General features: G+C 45.0%; 1 protein-coding gene across 2 annotated transcripts in view; it reads left to right on the forward strand.

Moving 5' to 3' along the window:
* The window catches only part of TRMT10A (tRNA methyltransferase 10A), a 251,783-nt gene that overhangs the window by 128,369 nt on the left and 102,441 nt on the right, over positions 1-20,973 (forward strand). For both annotated transcript variants that reach the window (XM_086961601.1, XM_086961599.1), the window contains exon 5: positions 3,218-3,367. In XM_086961601.1, the coding sequence (XP_086817727.1) occupies positions 3,218-3,367 (150 nt within the window). The remainder of the gene's footprint in view (positions 1-3,217; positions 3,368-20,973) is intronic.

Below are 20,973 nucleotides of genomic sequence, written 5' to 3' on the forward strand. Positions count from 1 at the left end.
TTTTTATGTGCTTTTATTCCCATGACAGTAATTTGAAACCCTGGTGTCTAATGCAGTGGCATAAAAAGTTGTTGCCCTGAAGAAATTGCCTGAATATCACCATGGCAATGAAACATGTTGGTAAGGAGAACATGGCTCTATAGGTAGTAGCCATTTTCACTTTTTTAATATACGCAAACAGCATAGAAGAACAAGAATAAAGTTATCTGTTTGTGCTGTTTGCGGGGTTCTGTGTATATATGGTTTATGTTGTGTGACATCACTGTTTTTGTATGTTTTTCCACTGCACCTATTACTGGTAACACAGTTGTTTTTCATTTGGACACTTTGCTTTAAGCCCGATAGCATCGATGATGATAACAGGGCCGTCCTGGTGAGTACCTACCAGGGGTCCCATTGGTGGTGCGCCCGTGAGGTGTTATCGCGCTATCACATATTTTTTTCACCACATTTGGGTGTGGGTTTCTCTTCTGTCTGGATAGGGAGCGGGCTTGTTTTAAGATGGGCCACTGACTGGTGTATTTCCTACCCCTTACTGATGAGAAGTGGGAGGTGTGTCTGTTGAGAGAAAATTGCGATAAGCTATACACCAGCTCTTTTAAAATTGAATGCCCTAAACTGACCTAGGTCATTAGTGTATTAATGACTATTGTCACCAGCGACTATGCCCTCTGCTCCACACGCACGTAAGTTCGCTGTGAGTGTGGTGTACACAGTCTTGGCCTCGCCACCTATGAATTTTTGCGACAGCGTTTGCGTTCAGGGGGGAGGGGGTGTCTCAAGCACTCCGCAGCTTCAATTTGGGCATGTAGGTCTGCACAATTTGATCCCTGTTGGTGACTCTAAGGTCCAGCTGTGAGTGCCCACTCGTGCTTTCAGTAGGCCTTATTGTTCAGAGGCCCACGTTCTGAAAGGGCCCTCAGTCCTTATTTGCACAGAGTGGCTCTCCTGTAGCGCACCTGCGCTTAATGCCAGTGCCTTCTAGGGCTTTCTGTGCTGCGGTTATTTCATGCGTCCACCCCGTGGCTCACCACGCGCACCCAGTGGAGCGCGGTTAGCTTGGTCTGCGAGTGCATGCACGTGTCGCACAGAGCATCCACCAGTGCACTCTTCACTCGGTATTATGTCCTTGCGTGGGGTACATAACGTCATCCTCAGTGAGGTGTGTGTGAGAATACCCAGCCAGGCCCGGGGTCCGGTTCCCGATCTGCATGGCTGCGTCTGCGCTGCTCCTTGTTTGTTGTTTGTTGCTTGGTACGTGTCTGGCTTCCCCCGGTGCCCCGTCGCTCCCCACTCACTGCCCCATTGACGTCAGGTCTTGCCGCTTGCAGTGTCTATTCTGTTCCTCCGGCCCGGGATAGAGTTTCGGTCATCGCAGGCCCGACCTCCTCACGAAGCCGCGCTAGGTGCCGTACGTCAAGTTGTGTCACACCACTGTATCCCGCGGCTGTGTTTTCACTTTCTCCGCGGAGGCCGCATGTCCACGAGCGCCGCTTGGGGCTTGTACGGTGAGTTAAGGGGCCAATCTTGGCTCCACAGGGTTCCCGCTGCTGTTGGCTTCAGCTCTCTACCTGTTTCGGATGTTTTATATCGGTGTTGAAAGGATTATTGCAGGATTTCCAGGGCGTTTGCGAGGAGCTCACTTAACCAGCGGCCATCTCGCTCCGTGGCTAGCTCCGCTCCATCCTCACCCCACACATTGGCAATATTTTTACAGGGGGATGTTTTAATAGAGAATGTGTATGACTGAGGGAATGTGATCTATCCATGATTAACTGTCCCTTAATGTAATATTGCAAGTGGGCCAGTTGTTAATGAGACAACCAGTTACTATGTTGAACGATAGTAAGAAGCAGCGTTTTGTGCAAGATCTGCGCCAGGGAGAGGACTCCTGCTTGGTAGAGAAATGGATTTTGGTGGAGGCCTTCTAACAGCCCACTAATGGAAAGGCAGATTTGGAACTGGTAAATGCGCTAGTACATTGGCGATGAAGGGTATGACAGCTTCAAACCGAGATACTTAGTCCAGCAATAAGACAATTTGATTTCTCAACAGGCTCTTTATTTTTAACAGCTTCTTACAAGAGTCCGTTATTGGCATCTTAAGTCCTGTAAGCTGCCATTCGGCTAGACTTTCAGTCTATCGGAGGTCAAGTCATATTTTTTTTACAGTAGGAGACTTTGTAAAAGTCTGAACTGAAAACGATGAGGTAGTCAAACGGCTGTCACATCTTAGTACTCGAAACTACACTTTTTGTAATTAACTGAAGTTCAGTGTCAACTATTTCAAAGGCCAACTTTAATGAATGGCCAATGATCTTTTTTCTCTATTTCTGATATGTCAAAGTCATCTAGGCATGAATTGAGATTTGAGCTGGAAATAATATTCTATCACTCCACAGCCCATCCATGGAAGTGGAGACGTGATAATTAACAGTCACTCATCTATCAGTGACCATGCTGGTTGTTATTGTGAAAAGGGTGGTCGGTTGGACAGGGTGTTTGTCCCCAGGACCATGAAATTAACAGTGCACTATCGGACGATGGTAACCTCTGCTAGCAGATGGGGAATGTGGAAACAGTGACATTGTTTTTGCTTTAAACGTATGAAAATGAAAAAACGCTTTTGGTTCATTAGACCATAAGATCACATCCACGTAAATAGAAAAGCTAACTGGAGCTAGTTAACAAGGGTAACAATGATTGCATCAAGCTGTTTTTGTTTCTGTGCTTTGCATTTTCATATTTGCAATGCTGCAGATTGGGGTCTGAAAAAAAAGGATAGCCATTTTTCAGTATACCGTAGCAAATTTTGGTTTTAATCTTAATTCGTTATTTTAATAGATTGCCATTGTTGCCACCACCCTACGACACCATCAGGCCTAGGTTGGTGGTAGATTTTTTAAAATGTATTTCTTTTTTGCTATGTAAATGCCTCTGTACTTCTAATATTTTGTAGTAGCTTAACTTTGAGCCTTAATATATGTAGGTACTAGTACTAGTATTATTCTTTTTTATTCTGATGCTTTGTGAATGCCACACATTTCTATTCCTTAAAGTAATCAGATCTTCATTGTAGAAATAATTGGTGTTATTTTGTTCACCTGGTTCTGCCAATTGGAAGTCTTTCTTGGTACAATTGTCCATTAAATACGTTATATGTTGTCTGGTATCAATTTTGTTAATTCTTTTGACATTTTACTATTCATATTTTGAAGGATATCTATTTCCAATCAGAGCACTACATGAAGCTGGCCAAGACTGAGGATTTGATATATCTCACTTCTGATTCCCCTGACGTGCTTGATGAACTGGATGAAACAAAGGCCTATGTGATTGGGGGGCTAGTAGATCACAACCACCACAAGGTACGTTTTGTCATTTACTTTTTTTTTTACTTTTTTACGCACAAAGGGAAGCCTTTCTTTGACTTGCCACCATAGGAAATGTGTTAATCCTGCCTGATTTTATATTTTGTCATTCCCTCTACTTAGTGTTGGTGTTCTTTTCTCTCACCCAGTTTAAATTTCAGTTCTCTTCCAGGGGATACTCATCATTAGTCATAATCACCGAATAGTCCCGGCCATGTGCGGGGACTCTGGAGCATATACAAAAATATATGCATATAAATAAATATATATATATATTAATGCGTGTTTAACCCAATCTAAGGACTAGTCCTTTGGAAACATACATACATACATACATATTTATATGTATACAGCCTAAACACCAAACTAGGCTCAACTATGCCAGTATTGCATTGTATTTTGCCTTTTAAAATAAAACATATATGTGCAACATTTCCATGACATGAAACTTGTTTGAACATAGCCTTTATTTGCACGGAAAAAGACAAGGTAATGGCAAGTAGATACTCCCAGGAGGTTGCATATAGAACACACATCAAAAAACTTGCGCCGTGGCTTTAAAACCTCTGGGCTCCCATCATGCCCCACAGGTGACAGGACAGTTATTTTTTCTGGCTAATTCTGTGAGGATCCTGGAACATTGAGCTTGTCAATTATTGACTTTGTGTCATTAATTGATATTTTGAAGTTGAATTTTTTGGCTTCACTCGACGTCTTTTATTACAAGCTGTACTACTCTGACATTTTTTCTGACTTTTCTTATATTTTTTAGTCTGAAATGCCTGCCCTGTTTAACAGTTATCCTTTGTGTGGAAAGAAAATAGCTAGATCCAACCCACACTCGGTCTGTATTATTTGCTTACCATCCTCACACAGACCAGAGAAGTGTTGTTACTGCCAGCAGTTCTCCAGAAGGACTCTTTGAGACTGGGAAAGGATCAAGCTGCATGCCATGCAGGAGAGAGAAAAAGGATCCACAAGCGGCATGGAACATAACAAACAACCTTCTTGAGAGCCCTCCTCTCAAGTACCGCTGTAGATGGAGAGAAGATCAGCTTCAAAGATACCTATATGCTCACCGTCTGCTTCCAAGTCGTCGACAGAAAGACCTTTGCAGCGGTCAACGTTGAAAGAACAATCGCCGACGATGCGGTTGACGCCAGGCCCGTCAAAGCCAAGTAAGTCTAAGTCTAGACTTCTAGCGTCTACCACTCATAGACTGACGTCAACTGTTCCTCGCCGACGGTCCAGTTGTGGTTCACCTCCGACGGCGGAACACAGACGCTCAACGTCGAAATCATACAGACAGCACTGATATGGTTGGTCGCTGTCAAGGTCTCTCCTGCTGACTTCGAAGACACCACCAATGTCGAAGACACCACCGACGTCGAAGACACCACAATGGTTGAAGACGCCACCGACTGAGAGTCATGGCTAATCAGCACGAAAATGCACGGCTTCACCATTGCCAACGTCAGGGCGAAAACAATCGACGTCAGGGCCACTGTCCTCTCACACGTCTCCACTGGCAAAGAGACAGAGATTGGCTTGTTCACCTGTACCGACGTCAAGAAATCCTTTGACGTCAAACGAAATTCAAGTGGTGGAGTCTTCGGAACCGACGTCGAGACTGTCGACATCGAGGAGTGCATCATCTTCTCCGGGCCTGAGAATTGTGCAGATCACGCCAAAGGGATCTGCGGTTCGAGAACAGCACACACCACCAATCAACCTCTCAACGAGATTGCTGAAGAGTGTGAGAGTGAAAAGTGCCATGGAGCAGTCCAGGGTCAGACTACTCTCAAACATATTCCCCATCTCAAACATCCGGTGGATGGGTGCGTCCTCCGACACCAGTTACAAGGTCTCCTCGGGGATCTCTAAGACAACAATCTCCAGCTTCAAGGACACATTGATCTCGGACACCCCTCCGGCGCTCTCCGACTAGATTCCGAAACTCCTATTCCTCAAGGCCTCGGGAGCGTAGACACAGTTCTCCATCATTGTCTACAAACACATTCAGATCCTCGCTGGAAGACTATTCCCCTACTTTGTCTGCCACTCCTCCTGCCAGAGTGTCACCAGTGGACAACATTATTACATTCAACGAGGCCCTATGCAGGGGGGCTGCAAAACTAAACATTGAATTGCCGTCTACGACCCCTTCATCATCAGTCATCTTTAAAACTCTCCATCACAGGTCGTCCACTAGACCTCTGCTTCCTTTGGCAGCTTGTCTACTGGAAGCGGCTCTTCATACCTTTCTCACTCCTGCGTCAATAGGTGCAGCGTCACCACGCATAATCAAAAATTACAGAGCCCCAGACCAGGATCCACTGTTCCTGAGGTCCGAGCCTCTCCCGAACTCTGTCATAGTGCAGCAGCAAGGAAAGCGCACACATAGGCGTCCTCCTCCGCAGTTCCTCTTGACAAAGACAGCAAGTTAAAAGACTATTGGGAAGAGAGTGTGTAGCACCTCTGCCTCTTATATGAAGGTCGCTAGCGCCTCTGCACTCCTGGGAAGGTATGACCGATCACTGTGTGGCTCCCTCTCAAGGTTCATGGCCAAACTGCCAAAAGAAGACCAGCAGGATTTCTAGGAGATCCAATAGGAATGAGGACTCGTAGCTATTCCCATGGCATCTGAGACTCACAGGCCTAAAACCTGAGGCCCAACACAGGATTCAGAATCTGCCCTTTAATGGAACTTCACCTTTTGGCACTCACGCAGACAATGAGATGTCCAGAATGAAGTCCGAGCTTGACACCCTGAAGGCAGTAGGTCTGGAAAAACGTAAGGATTTCAGATGCTGATTTTGTCCTCATGACCACCGCCAATACCAACAAAGGGTTCAAACCCCTCACTGGTCATCGCAACAGCACCATTCTAGATCCCACTATCAGCCCCAACCTGGACAAGGAGCTATTAGGCAAATTACCACCTCTGCTAAACAGCAGCCAAAACAGTGAGAGCTTGCTTCCCACAGCTCTGTTACCGACTCCTTGGGTGTGAGGGGGGGGGGGGGGGGGGGAGAAGTATCATGTTTTATTTGGACGAGTGGCACAAAATCACAAATGACAATTGGGTGCTCGATATTGTGCTGAATGGGTACTCAGTCAGATTCAAGTCACTTCCACCGGCAATACCGCCTCGGAGATCATCAGTACATCAGCCAAAGGTACTTTGGGCAGAGGTATCCATCCTATTACAAAAGCAGGCCATCGAAAAAGTTCCCTGGCTCCAACATTGACAGGGGATTTATTCATGTTACTTCTTGGTTCCAAAGAAAGGCCCATCCAAGGAGTACAGGCCTATACTTGATATCCGACTTTTAAAAAAGTTTGTCCTCAAAGAAAGATTCAGGATGTTGGTACTACACCAAATGGTTCCTCAAATCCATCAAGGAGACTGGATGTGCCCCATAGACCTTCAGGACGCTTACTTTCATATCCCAATTTCCCGAAAGAACCGTAAATTTCTGTGGTTCAAGGTAGCGTCAGAGCACTTCCAGTACAGAGTCCTCCCTTTCAGACTCCAATCCGCCCGCACATTTTCAAAATGCATGGCGTAGTAGCGGATTTCCTGCTAAAGCTAACATTTTTTGTCTATCCATATCTAGATGACTGGCTGCTCAAGAGTGCTTCTCCCAGTCTTCTGCAAGAACACCTACAATCCTGCCTTCAATTTCTAAATCAGTTGGGTCTGTACGTCAACTACAAGAAGCCCATTCTCAATCCAACTCAGAGAATCCACTACTTAGGTGGCACTCTAGAGTCCGCAAACGCAAGCGTTTGTCCTTCGATGGAGAGGCTATCCTCAATCAACCACAAAAATCACTCAGCACACCTCATCCCACGACCAGACGGGTAGCCTCTCTGCTGGGCTCAATGAGATCCTGCATATTCATTGTTCCCAATGCCAGACTTCAGATGAGACCGTTGCAGCAGGCATTAGAGGATCAGTGGTCTCAAGACTTCTTCACACAGTCAAAGACTCCCTGAGATGGTGGATGCAGAGTCCCGTTCCACCAGGAACTTTCCAAACAAACACCCTTCACAGACGCACCCCTCCAAGGATGGGGAGCCCACAAGGGGCCTCTTCAGATTCAGGGATGTGGGCAAAAAAGGTGTAAACCTACCACATCAATATGTTGGAATTAAGAGCTGTACATCTGGTGCTCAAAGCTTTCTTTCCCTCTATAAAGACACTCTCCCTGTTTGTTCAGACAGACAATACATAACTATGTACTACCTGAACAAACAGGGAAGGACCAGATCCAGGCCTCTAGCACCGGAGGCTCAAACAAATTGGAAGTGGCTGCTGGCGTGGAAGTTGACCATATCGGCAGTTCGCCTTCCAAGGACTCTCAAAATGCACGCAGACGTGCTAAGTCGCAACTATGTCAACGTGCACGACTGGGTGCTAAAAGACGAAGTAGCACACAACATCTGTCAAAGATGGATTTATCCATACATCGATCTGTTTGTGGATGTAACAAACGCGAAATGCTGCGCTTTCACATCCAGGTACCCTCAACCAGGCTCCAGAGGGAATGCACTTTTGATCGACTGGCCAGAGAGATTACTCTACGCCTTTCCACTCATCCCACTGGTGATCAACAAACTCTACAGATCCCGGACCGAGGTGATCCTCATCGCTCCAGAGTGACCTCGCCAGTGGTTGTATGCAGACCTTCATCTTTCCAAGACACCACACAGGAGGTTACCATGCCACCTGGATCTGTTAACTACGTTCAAAGGGAAGGTGTTCCATCCCAACCTTCCATCACTGAGATTGACGGCATGGCTCCTGAGTTCCTCCAGTATGGACTTCTAGGTCTCTTGCCAAACTGTGTGCATATTCTGAAGAAAGCAAGGAGGCCATCTATGAGGAAATCATGAGCTTTCAAATGGAAGCGCTTCTATCTGTGGTGTAAAGCCAATGGATATAATTCCATCCTTGGTCAGGAACAGGTTATTCTCCCATACCTTTTGTACTTGGCTAAATCAGGTCTACAGTTGACTTCTATTAAAGCACACTTGGCAGCAATTACAGCTTATAGAAAGTCAAAAACTCTGGTCTCTTTCATTCAGATGCCAGTAGTTAAGAACTTCCTGGAAGGGTTGAAAAAAGTCTACCCCCCAACTAGATAACCTTCCCTCCATGGGAACTTAGTGTAGTCCTTTCTAAATTAATGGGTCCACCCTTCGAACCTATTCATTGAGCCTCATTGCCCCACCTGACTTGGAAGACCGTTTTCTTAATGGCAATTACCTCTGCTCGCAGAGTGAGCAAGATTCAGGCCCTATGTTGCAAAGTGCACAATCTCATTTTCAGTGCTAACAGTGGTCCTGAGAACCAACCCGAGTTTCCTGCCTAAGGTGATCTCAGACTTTCATATCAATCAGTCTATTACTCTCCACACCTTTTTCCCAAACCCTACCACCCCCTTGACCTAAAAAGGATTCTAAAATTCTACCTGGATAAGACTAAGAGCATGAGAAAGTCTCTTTGTGATTTATGGTCTGATGCGCAGTCCATCTCCAGATGGATAGTGTCTTGTATCACTTTATCTTATTAGTTAACTAAAAAACAGCTCCCTGGTAGACTGAAGCCTCACTCCACGAGAGGCAAAGCCTCCACCATGGCCCTTCTCAAAAATGTACCCATTCAAGAGATATGTAAAGCGGCTACATGGCAATCGGTATACACTCCTTTGCCCGCCATTACTGCCTAGATTCTGATAAGATTCCTTGAGAAATTTGTTTGGTTAACATGTTGTTCTGAGTGTGCTAGCTATACTGGCATTCTTCCGCAGGATTCTGGGGATGGGCTTACTACTCTATTCAGTGCTTATGACTATTGATGAGTATCCCCTGGAAGAGAAGGATGGGTTACTTACCTGTAATCCTAGTTCTCTTCCAGGAGTATACTTATCAAAGTCTTAAGCAGCCCTCCCTCCTCCCCAGACGAATACCATGTTTAATACAGCACTCTGTCTCCTTATGATCACTACACAGTGTAACACACCGTTAAAAAAGACCTGACCTAACAGTCACCTGTGGGGCATGATGGGTGCCTGGAGGTCTTCAAGGCAGGGCACAAGTTTTCTTATGTGTGTTCTATATGCAGCTTTCTGGGCTAATCTGCCTGCTATTACCTAGCCTTATCCTTGAAAGTAAAGGCTGTGTTCAAACAAGTTAAGAGATAACACACCATGCTGTATTGGCATATTTGAGCCTAATTTGGTGATTAGGCTGTGTATATATATATATATATATATATATATATATATATATATATGTGTATATATGCATAATATATATATTGATGTATGATTCCACAGGACTAGTCCTTATTAGTTGGTTAAACATGCATTAATATTTATATGCATATATTTTTGTATATGCTCCGGGGTCCCCGCACATGGCCTGGACTATTCAGTGCTCATGACTTGGATGAGTATACCCCTGGAAGAGAACAAAAATTACAGGTAAGTAATTTATCCTTACCCATAACTTCAGTCTTCTAGGGTGAAGGCAGTTATATTTATAATAGTAGCATAGAATGCAATACAGATGTATTTATTTATAAAGCATGGACCAAGACCATTAGGACAGCAGAGCATTGTGCATTACAGCAGAATATATAGCCAACATTTGAGGATACAGATACATGCAGGTATATTTAGAATGTGAAGTGAGAACAATAAGTGTAAATGCATACAGAGCTAATCAGAAACATAGCACCACGCAGTGGTGAAGCTGGAGAGGGAAGTGATAATATCTGGAATATTCTGAAGCTAGTAAATATGTGCATTATGAGATGTATTCCGAACCGCAGTAATTAATGAGCAAGTTGCAAAGAGAGGTTGTTCCTGAGTCTTAGTCCATACAAAAAGAAAGTGTTTTAGTATGTCCATTCATTGTGCTGCTTTTGGATTTTCGGCCTGGCCAGGAAGTCCTTATAGATCACTCAATAAATTTGAAGTGGACTATAGCAAATAAAGGGAGCCAAAGCAATTCTTTCAAGTTAAAGGTAATGTTAGAAGTTTCTTTGGTTGGTGAGTAAATGAGGTGCTCTGTGAAGACAGAATTTGATTGGTGTGAATGAGGATTCTGGCAGACGGAGCAAAAGAGGCAGTTAATATACTAGACAAGATGAGCCTGTCCTGTATTACCAATTTCCCCCCAAATTCTTATGTGGACTGTGACTTGCATATCACCAGTAAACTAACATAGAAGCATGTAAAGGGTGTCACAATCCCAAGGTTTGTCCTGTAGATGCAATATTCTCCATTAATGCAAGGAGTGCCGGAGTCTCCCACACTTGGCTTCACAATATTCCAAAAGTTGAGGCAGCCAGTAACTGGAATCTCCTCATAAATCTGTGCAAACATCTAGAGGAGGCTGCTTTGCCCAAGCACAGAGTCCTCCCGTCTTTTCAATTTGTTCATAATTTATGTAGGCTATACTATAGCTGAGTAGTCAGGGAGTCTACCTTAATAAGCTGAATGCTTTCTTTTTTGCTAGAGAAAAGGCTATTCGCCATGCAAGTGGAATCTCAACAGCAGGACAATGGCTCAAATTCTGACAAGGAGTCTTTTAACATAGCACATCATGTCATTCAATTGTTAGCTTACCTCCGCAATTCTTTTGCAAGGGCCCCTAGAAGTATTTTCAATTCTCTTTGCTAATCCGCAAATAGTTCTCTGGTTCACTATATGACTTTCATTATTCCAGTGACTTTCATTATTCCCAAAGAGCACACTATTTCTGATATCACTGTTTTTTCTATTTACAAACATAAGAGGTAAGGCCTGAAGTAACAATTGAGTGTTACCTGACAAGACCTGGTGTTCTTGCTCAGTGGTTTGCTCAATGTACATTGCCTAATGGTCAGTCAAAGGACATCAAGCCCTCAACCACTTATAGTGGCATGCTTAGTCATAGAGTATGCTGCTAATTGTGCTTGAATGGTAACGACATCACAAAATAAAATGATGGACGGAGTGTTGAAACTTTTCAAACACTCACCCCCAGTCACAGATTGTCAGCGGCATTTGATACTGTAAATTACCCAGCTCTACATGAAACTCTCAGTTACTGCACGGGTGTCAATGGCAGTCCTGAAATGGTTTACGTCCTATCTGCAACATCGCTGTCAACAAATAAAAATCCACAGCTGTCTCTCCAACCCGACTCCTGTGACTTAGGGAGTACCTCAAGACTCTATCCTCTCCCAAGCCATATTTAATCTCTTCATGGAACCCTTCACTGCCATTTTGAACCAAGCAGGGTTCAAATGCCACCTATATGCTGATGACATACAATCTACTGCAAAATCAAATCACCCCGTAACCTCTGACAACTGAACACCACACTTAGGGGCTCATTAGGATTGCGGTTTTTCCGCATCCTCGGGCCGGCGAAAGCCACCGCCGGCCCAGAGGATGCGGAAAAACCGCAGCGGACTGACCAAAGACCCACCGCCACATTAGGATGGCTGGTGGGTCCTGGTTTCCGTCCGCAGCTTTTCCGCCGCGGTTGGCTTACAACCGCAGCGGAAAAGCTCTAATCTGGTGACGGTGTCTCTCAGACACCGTCAGGCAGATTAGATGGGATGTAAAACATGCTTTTCCGCGGCGGATTTTCCGCCGTGGAAAAGCATGTGTAACTTCACTGCGGGGGCCCGTTGCGGGCCCCCTAGGTGAAGGGGGGGTGGGGGGTGCACATGGGGGTACCTATGGTACCCCCCTGCATTTGTATGCAGAAAGCGGCAGGCACCGCGAGGTGCCTGCCTCTTTCTGCATGCAAATGCAATGACTGCATTTTTAACATTGCCGCGGGTGCAGCTTGAAGTTGCACCCGCTGCAATGTTAAAAATAGAGGATGTGACCGCCAGGGTGGCGGTCACATCCTGGTCGCACAGGAGGGGACTCCGCAGCATATGCGGACGTCCCCTCCTCCTCAGTGATCGCGGACGGACGCAAGTCCGTCCGCGATCATAATCGGCCCCTTATTAATATACAATCATGGCTGAAAACCAACTATCTTAAAGTAAACACCAAAAAGACAGAACTACTTTTCTTCTACCACAGAAACAATCCTATACCTATTCTAGATTGGGTCACAAAACTTGACACTCTTAACTGCTCCCGCTCTCTTTCTAACTCTGTTAAGTCTCTGGGCATCACCTTGGTCAAAATCATGTCCATGGAGGAGCACATCAACAACTCTGCCAAAGGAACTTTCTGCACACTCAGACATCTCAAATGAAATTGGGTATTTATAAAGCACGTGGATACTCAGAGAGGGTCCCGGCGCTAATCTCCAAAACCGTAACAGAAGGTGCCCGCCCCGCCAACCATAGTGTTATTGTTGGAACAAGCATGTTTTAAGTTGTTTCCTAAAAAACAAGAAGTCCTGAGTCGGTCTGAGATAAAGGGGTAATTCGTTCCACAGACGAGCCACTTGAACCTGAGACGAACATCCTCCTATCCAAGATTTCGTGATCTTGGGAATCACCATGAGGGCTTGTCTAGAGGATCTTAAGACCTGTTGAGGCTGATAGCGTTAGATCCTACTTCTGAGGTAAACCGCACCCGTATCATGGAAGGCTCGATAAGCGAGCACTAAGGCCATACTCTGGATCCTCCTTCTCCCCGGGAGTCAGTGCAGCGCCTTCAGGTGGGGCGACATGCGCGTTCTGGGGCTTACCATAAGAATAGCTCTGGCTGCGACGTTCTGGACAACTTGCAGCCGATTGAGCAAATACTCTGGCAGCCCCAGATACAAGATATTTACGTAGTCCAACCTTGATGTAATTAAGGCTCACAAAGAAAGTAAAGATGTTTATTCCCCCAGACGATCTTAGGACGGTAGTGCAATCTCTTGTCATCTCACAATGTGACTACTCCAGTTCCCTCCTTACAGTAACTCCTAAATGGCACCTGGTGCCACTTAAAGCTGCTCTCCACGCAGCTGCCAGACTCCTCACAGGTGCTAAAAAACGTGCCCTCAGTAGTCTTAAATGGCTTACCATTGAAGGAAGATGCCTTTTTCAAGACAGGCTGCATCACCCCCAAAGTGCTTCATGCAAAAAACGCTGAATACTTCAAATCCAGAATTTCAAGAGCTAAAAAAGCCCGAACTCTCGGAAGCTCCAACGCTCTCCTTCTAATTCCTCCATAGTTCATGAAGAAATCATCCCAGGCTCGCTCCTTCTCAGGTAATGCTCCGAAGATGTGGAACTCACTACCCAAAGAACTTCGCTGGAACTCCTCCTTTCCCTCCTTCAAACTGGACCTCAAATCTGCACTCCTAAACAACTACCTCACAAGAGCACTAACTGTCTACGTTTCTCTTGTTGAATAATGCCTTCTAGATGGTCTCATGACGTGCTGAATCGCCTTTTTGTCCCTGATGATGATCTCCTCCATGTGCCCTGTGTTTATACTTTGTGACGTTATAACCACTTAGTTCTGTACTGTCTTATGACTTTGACATTATGAATACCCTCATGTACACATATTAATGTATTCCCATAACCTGTAAAGCGCTCTGATACCCTCGGGTCAGCTAGTGCTATATAAAACTCAAAAATAAATAAATCCATTGTTGTTTTGCTTGTCACGTCACCCCAGGTTGGACTCAGCCACATGCAAATCAGTCTTGACCCTGCACCTCATGGGAACAATCCAGCCCAAACTACCAGGCCAGGTCCTCCCTGGACTGGAAAGAAGCATCCTGGGACCAGTTTCGGGGTATCCCTCCTCATTAGTCAGACTAGCTTGAATCTAGTGGCGCAATGAGCAAGGGACCCCCGTCTGGGCATACCCTTAGCCCAGGCTTCTCAAATGAGTAGCTTGTGAGCTACTGGTAGATCTCCAGCTACCTGTAAGTAGTTCTCCTCTGTGCAGCCCTGCCTACTAAATTCGAAAACTTTTCCATCTAAGTCCGTTTGAGACGTAAATGTGGGGATTTTCAGGACTCAAAAGCTGATGTTTGGAGAAAATTGGTTGAATTTTGAAAATGTATTTAAAGCTAATGTTTGAGTGATAAGACATTGGAGCAACTTATTTCTAACATTTACTTGGTGCCAGGGACATTGCAGTTAGCATTAGCCATGTAGAGACATTCCAAATTGATAATGTTTTACATTACTGCCTGCAAACCTACTTAAAAATGCACTATGATGATAATTGTTGATGATCTTGCATGGGGTAGCCACTAATGTAATCTTGTCTGATGCGCTCACAATTACAAAACGGATATTAGAAGCTCAGGATGGTTTTCATTGAACATAAGAGCTCTCATTACAGGAAAGGTTGGCGACCCCTGCCTTAGCCACTTAGGGTGCACCTAGCAACATCATAAAATAAAACAATGGACGTATTTGTTGAAACTTTTCAACCACTTGCCCCCGTCACAAATCTGGGTTTAATCCATCGTTATTTTGCTTCCCACAGAACCCTAGTTTGGAAGTAGCCATATGCAAATTCGCCTTGACCCTGCTCCCCATGGGAACTGTCAAGCCCTAACTGCCAGGCCAGGTCCTTCCCGGACCGGAAACTAGCATCCTGGGACTGGTTTCAGGGTATCACCCCTCATCAGCCAGGCTAGTCTGAATCCAGTGCGCAGCGAGCAAAGGAGCCAGATCTGGGCATGTCCTTAGCCACTTAGGGTGCACATAGCAACATCACAAATTAAAATGATGGACGGAGTGTTGAAACTTTTTAAACACTCACCCCCAGTCACAAATCTGGGTTTTATCCATTGTCATTTTGCTCGCCATGCCACCCCAGTTTGGTCCCAGCTGGTAATCCTTTAGTATGCTCCCGCAGCACACAGTGAGTTTCATATGGAATGCTTTGTCTGTGATAGTGATCAGGGAGAAGTGTGTAGTTCCTGGAGCGTGTGCTGTAGATGCACAGCTACACCTAGAGTAAAGTGACATTATACAGGCCTGGGGTTCAAATTTTGTCAGAGTAGTTATCAATATGGTGTTTATTTTCACCTTCCTGTCACAAGCTTGAAAGCAAGATGGTGTATTAGGGCCCTTCGTGTCTTTGTACTGATCCTATTCTTGTGCCCTGCAAGGGATCTTAGAAAAGGGGGTGGTGATGAGCAGAGTGTCTGAATTAAGCAGACCACTCTTACCCAGTCCAAAGATCAGGGCTTGATCCATCACCGTTATTTATCTCACTGCCCCATCCCAGCTCAGAACCTGGCTATATGCAAATCAGTCTGTCCCTGGCCCAGTGCATCATGGGAACAGGGCAGACTAAACTACCAAGCCAATTCTTCACCAGAAAGGAGACAAGCTACCGGGGACCGGTTTCTGGCATTTCAGCCGTCTTCGGCCCGGCTTGCTTGAATCCTGATGGAGCAGTGAGAAAGGGACTCATGTCTGAGTATACCCTGCCACACCTATGGTGGCCAAAAACGATTCAGAAAAGGGGGTGGTGATGAACAGAGTGTCTGAATTAAGCAGACCACTCTTACCCAGTCCAAAGATCAGGGCTTGATCCATCACCGTTATTTATCTCACTGCCCCATCCCAGCTCAGAACCTGGCTATATGCAAATCAGTCTGTCCCTGGCCCAGTGCATCATGGGAACAGGGCAGACTAAACTACCAAGCCAATTCTTCACCAGAAAGGAGACAAGCTACCGGGGACCGGTTTCTGGCATTTCAGCCGTCTTCGGCCCGGCTTGCTTGAATCCTGATGGAGCAGTGAGAAAGGGACTCATGTCTGAGTATACCCTGCCACACCTATGGTGGCCAAAAACGATTCAGAAAAGGGGGTGGTGATGCTCCTAGCAACATCATAAAATAAAACAATGGACGTATTTGTTGAAACTTTTCAACCACTTGCCCCCGTCACAAATCTGGGTTTAATCCATCGTTATTTTGCTTCCCACAGAACCCTAGTTTGGAAGTAGCCATATGCAAATTCGCCTTGACCCTGCTCCCCATGGGAACTGTCAAGCCCTAACTGCCAGGCCAGGTCCTTCCCGGACCGGAAACTATCATCCTGGGACTGGTTTCAGGGTATCACCCCTCATCAGCCAGGCTAGTCTGAATCCAGTGCGCAGCGAGCAAAGGAGCCACATCTGGGCATGTCCTTAGCCACTTAGGGTGCACATAGCAACATCACAAATTAAAATGATGGACGGAGTGTTGAAACTTTTTAAACACTCACCCCCAGTCACAAATCTGGGTTTTATCCATTGTCACTTTGCTCGCCATGCCACCCCAGTTTGGTCCCAGCTGGTAATCCTTTAGTATGCTCCCGCAGCACACAGTGAGTTTCATATGGAATGCTTTGTCTGTGATAGTGATCAGGGAGAAGTGTGTAGTTCCTGGAGCGTGTGCTGTAGATGCACAGCTACACCTAGAGTAAAGTGACATTATACAGACATGGGGTTCAAATTTTGTCAGTGTAGTTATCAATATGGTGTTTATTTGCACCTTCCTGTCACAAGCTTGAAAGCACGATGGTGTATTAGGGCCCTTCGTGTCTTTGTACTGATCCTATTCTTGCGCCCTGCAAGGGATCTTAGGCATCCGTCAGGGCTCTGGCCTTAACTAGTATGAACTATGACCTACTCAGTCAGTTGTGCACTTCTCAAGGTACCTGACCCCTGAATCTGCTGATAACAGGTGTTTTGAAGGTCCAGATTGTCACTATAGGATAGGATGCCAGATTGGGCTCTCCTGTCTGCATGCTTTGGCTGTGGTTTACATAGCAAGGTACATAGATAGGTGTACCTCAGTGCTTCATTTTGTCTTCACTAGTTAGCCTATTAGTAAAAAGAGACTCCTCTTATGGCATTGAGGAGACTGTTGTGAAAGGAGACTCACCGTAACACGCCCTACAAAACAAACATCCACTCAAATTGATGGTGTGACTGCACAACATGTACAAAATCATTTCTGATTGATGCTTCTAACTGCAGATTCTTCATAATGTGAATATTTCCCCAGTCATTAGACTGGTTGCGGGAACTCTAAATTACTATTCCTGCGCACCGGTAGGTGGCATCGTGCAACTCCGCACCAACATTGTCTTGCTCTGGAAGTGACGAGCGGGGCTGCACATAAGCGCCACCCAGGTGCATTGACTTCACTTCCTTTCTTTCTGTTCCTTAAGACGTGAATCCAGAACTCTACTCCTCATCTTTGGCAAGTATTTTTCACCAAAATGTTGTTTTACCTTCCACAACATCAAGGTTTAAACCTTGTTGGGACTGTCACAAACAAATCTATGTAACATGAGGTATGCCTGTGGTGCTTGGGGTTGGAGCATATCTCCACAGCCTGCAATGACTGCACTTAGATGAACCCGAAAGCAATATGGGACCTCGACTTGAAACTGCATTGCCAGACATTGGAAGACACAGCATCACGACTGGTTGCAGTTGAAAGGAAGGTCCTGTTGCCGTAGGAGGTCCTTGTCAAAGTCTTCGGTTAAGTTAGAAACGAAGCACAAGAAGTTGAAATGGAAATTGGCCCCTTCCTGCCACTCTCTAACTGTAGAGAGGACCCAATGGCGTCAGCATGCCTCTTGAAGAGCTGATTCAGAGTTTGCTCCCGATGCAACCCAATGTGGTCCATCGGTGGTGTCACAGCAAAAGAGAATCGTTTAGGCAGGCCATGCTGCTTATATTTGGTGCTCCTTTGGGCCCCAAGGATCCGCAGAGGCCTTCATTTGGAAATCCACCAGCAGATTTGTATTCAGTGGCGTCTGTGCCTTTGAACCCGCTTTTGATTCTTCACCAGGCTTCTGTGATGACGTTGGTCTGGGGCAACTACCTACGCCGGTTCATTTCATAGTAACGCTGGATGACGAACAGTTGCCTGTAGGTGTCTCTGAGTCTGTGTTGTCTTAGACTTAACCTCAACCAAGTATGGTCTCAGATCTCTCTGGATCACACCCTTTAAGGCAATCCTTTGGACTAAGATACTATGCCTTTTCACCTCCAGCAGAGCACATACTTTAAGTCCACTTTTTGGTTCAATATCACCCAATTACACCTAGGAAGAGGTGAGAAAATTCTCCCCACAATACGATGTGTAAAATTGGTATGCCAAATTACAGGATGCCAGGGGCCTGGACACTTCCCCAGACACTGGGCTTGTGCCCCCGCCCTGTCCTGCTACTAAGGAGAGTGCCTAATTTGCTATGGTCATGAGGTAGGCTGCAGAGGTCCTTGACCTGCAGATCCCTACAATGGAGGTCAAAATAAATATCCTGACGGAGGTTCTTTAGCCTGGCCAGGCACCCACTGAACCGCTCTCACCATTCAGTGGGTCCTTAAAGGATACCTTTTAAAAACTTGGGCAAAACCATGCTTAAGCCCCCAGTTAACAGACCGCTAGGTTTACACCCCAGAACCAGCACTGTGTAATCCTGACTTTTAACATAACATCCTACACAACAGGGTCTGGTGGTGCAGGTGGCCATAAGCAGTGTCTACCCTAAAGCCCTTCCCACAACTTCTCCTGACAATCAGTCTAAGCGCATGGAAAGTTTTGGCAAGCACATGTTTTCATTGGCTAGTCTTGCTTTGTGCTCAGTCGATGCCAGCTGCCTCCTATGCCACTACTGTTATGGTTTATGGGATGCAATTGATCAAATCCTGATGGCAATTTCAGAGGACCTATAGGCCTCTTTAACCCAAACCATACCGAATGGCAGCAAAATTTGTCATTAAGTCTACCTCGACCAAACTGACTGTAACTGGGGCAACTGGCACAAGCGAGGTGCTTTGGTTCACTGACTGGGTGAAGTCTACAGTCTTGTCTGGAAATGTCCAGCCATTTTTACTGGACATGCCGTTTGATGGGTCTCATCCTTTTGGAGAGAAAGCGGCTTGGTCCTGAACGCTTTACGCCTGTTTACAGTGACAGCCACTGTTTTTCACTTCCTTCATTCCAAGCAGAAGCTAAAGATGCTTGTATCCAAATCAAATCAAATGTTTCTTCTTGTTTTGAGCCACAAATGACCATAACAATTAATATTTCATTGTAGAACACCTTATTTACGTTAATATTCCTGCAAAATAAAATAATACAGTGTAGTCAAAAATCCTTTAAAACTACGTAAATGGCGCAATTTACATGATCACGGCCTACCATTATAAAAGTCATTTCTCTCCATTAAACCAATGTAGATGATCTTAAGACAGGTTTACAAGGTGGTGTATAAATTTAAAGCTTAAAGACATATTAAGACCCGAAAAGCACACATCAATAAATATGTGTATGTTTTGTAAGAGTCTGAATAGATTACTTTCAGTCATGATCAATGGACCACTCAATTGATAAAAATATCTTGAGTAATAATAATAAATAATTATAATTTCCTGTGCTAAAAATATGTAATTTTTTTCAATACTATAGAATACTTAGACTAAATAATGAAAAGCTAGGGAACATCAGCCCTTCTTACTGAGGTGCAATATGAAGTAAGAAAATGTAGAAACCAGACTAACTTAACGCTAACGCATTAGTCTTGTCTAGTTGTCTCCTTTCAGCGCTAAGACTTGTGTACCATTGCAAATTTTGCTAACCAGTTAACCTGGTAAATAATGTTTATGTGCTTGAGTGCTACTTTAATCTATGGTAGTCCGTTAAACGTTAATCATTAAGAATCGATCTTTCTAGGCATTAAAGGCAAATTACGGCAACGGGACAGTTAATCAGCTAGCCTGTGATCCCTTGATGGCCTTGCAGACTTGCCTTTCAAGGTTCAGTTTTAGTTGTGCTCTGCTCTTTGTTTCCATGCTGGGTAAATATGGGATGAGACAGCCACTATAATCGCTCTATCATCGTTTCTAATACAGAAAGCCTCCACCTCATTACAAGTTCTGATCTTAAATGTTAAAAAATAAAGTTGTAGGTAGAATTAACGAAGCTGATACCTAAAGTGGCGCAGCAGGAGAAAGTGAGATACCGTCTTACATTCTCTCAAAGAGCAGAGGCACTGATCTGATCTCTTGCCTGGTAATGGTGACAACCTTTTGTTTACTGAAGCCACTGGTAGTGTTCCCAGTTTAAATTTTAGGTAAAGAGATCTTTTTGCTACTGGGCAGATGTCCTGAATGCAATCAATGAAGGCCAAATCCTTATTGAATGAAAAGTAACGTTTTGACAAGAACCTTGATGGCTAAAGTTCGCAAAATTTTTGGGAAGTTCCAATAGGCCTTTGTAGCCATTTCAAGACTGTCCTTCGTGATCATTTTGGGATGCAGCCTGTATTCTTTCAGGCCGATGCTGATCAGAACATTGCAGCTTCACGATATCTTGTAAAGTGAGATTGTATGACGCCAGTTCATCCCTAGACCATATGTGGAACCAGTATTTTAATAGACAAAATGCATCAAGAACCTCAATTTTCTTTAAGTCTAGATCAGCTCTCAGAGCCAACATTGGCGTGCCATGGCCCTGATGTAGTAACCATCGAATACCATTATTTTCAGTGGTTTGTAGTTCTATGGTCTTCCTATGGCCCCCATATCTCAGTGACGTATAAAGAAGCAGTCCTTGCTTTTAGTTTGTAAGCCAACATTGCTGACTTTACTGAGTGATTGCTA

This window comes from Lissotriton vulgaris, chromosome 3_1 (genome assembly GCF_964263255.1).
Source record: "Lissotriton vulgaris chromosome 3_1, aLisVul1.2, whole genome shotgun sequence".
Classification (NCBI taxonomy): Eukaryota; Metazoa; Chordata; class Amphibia; order Caudata; family Salamandridae; genus Lissotriton; species Lissotriton vulgaris.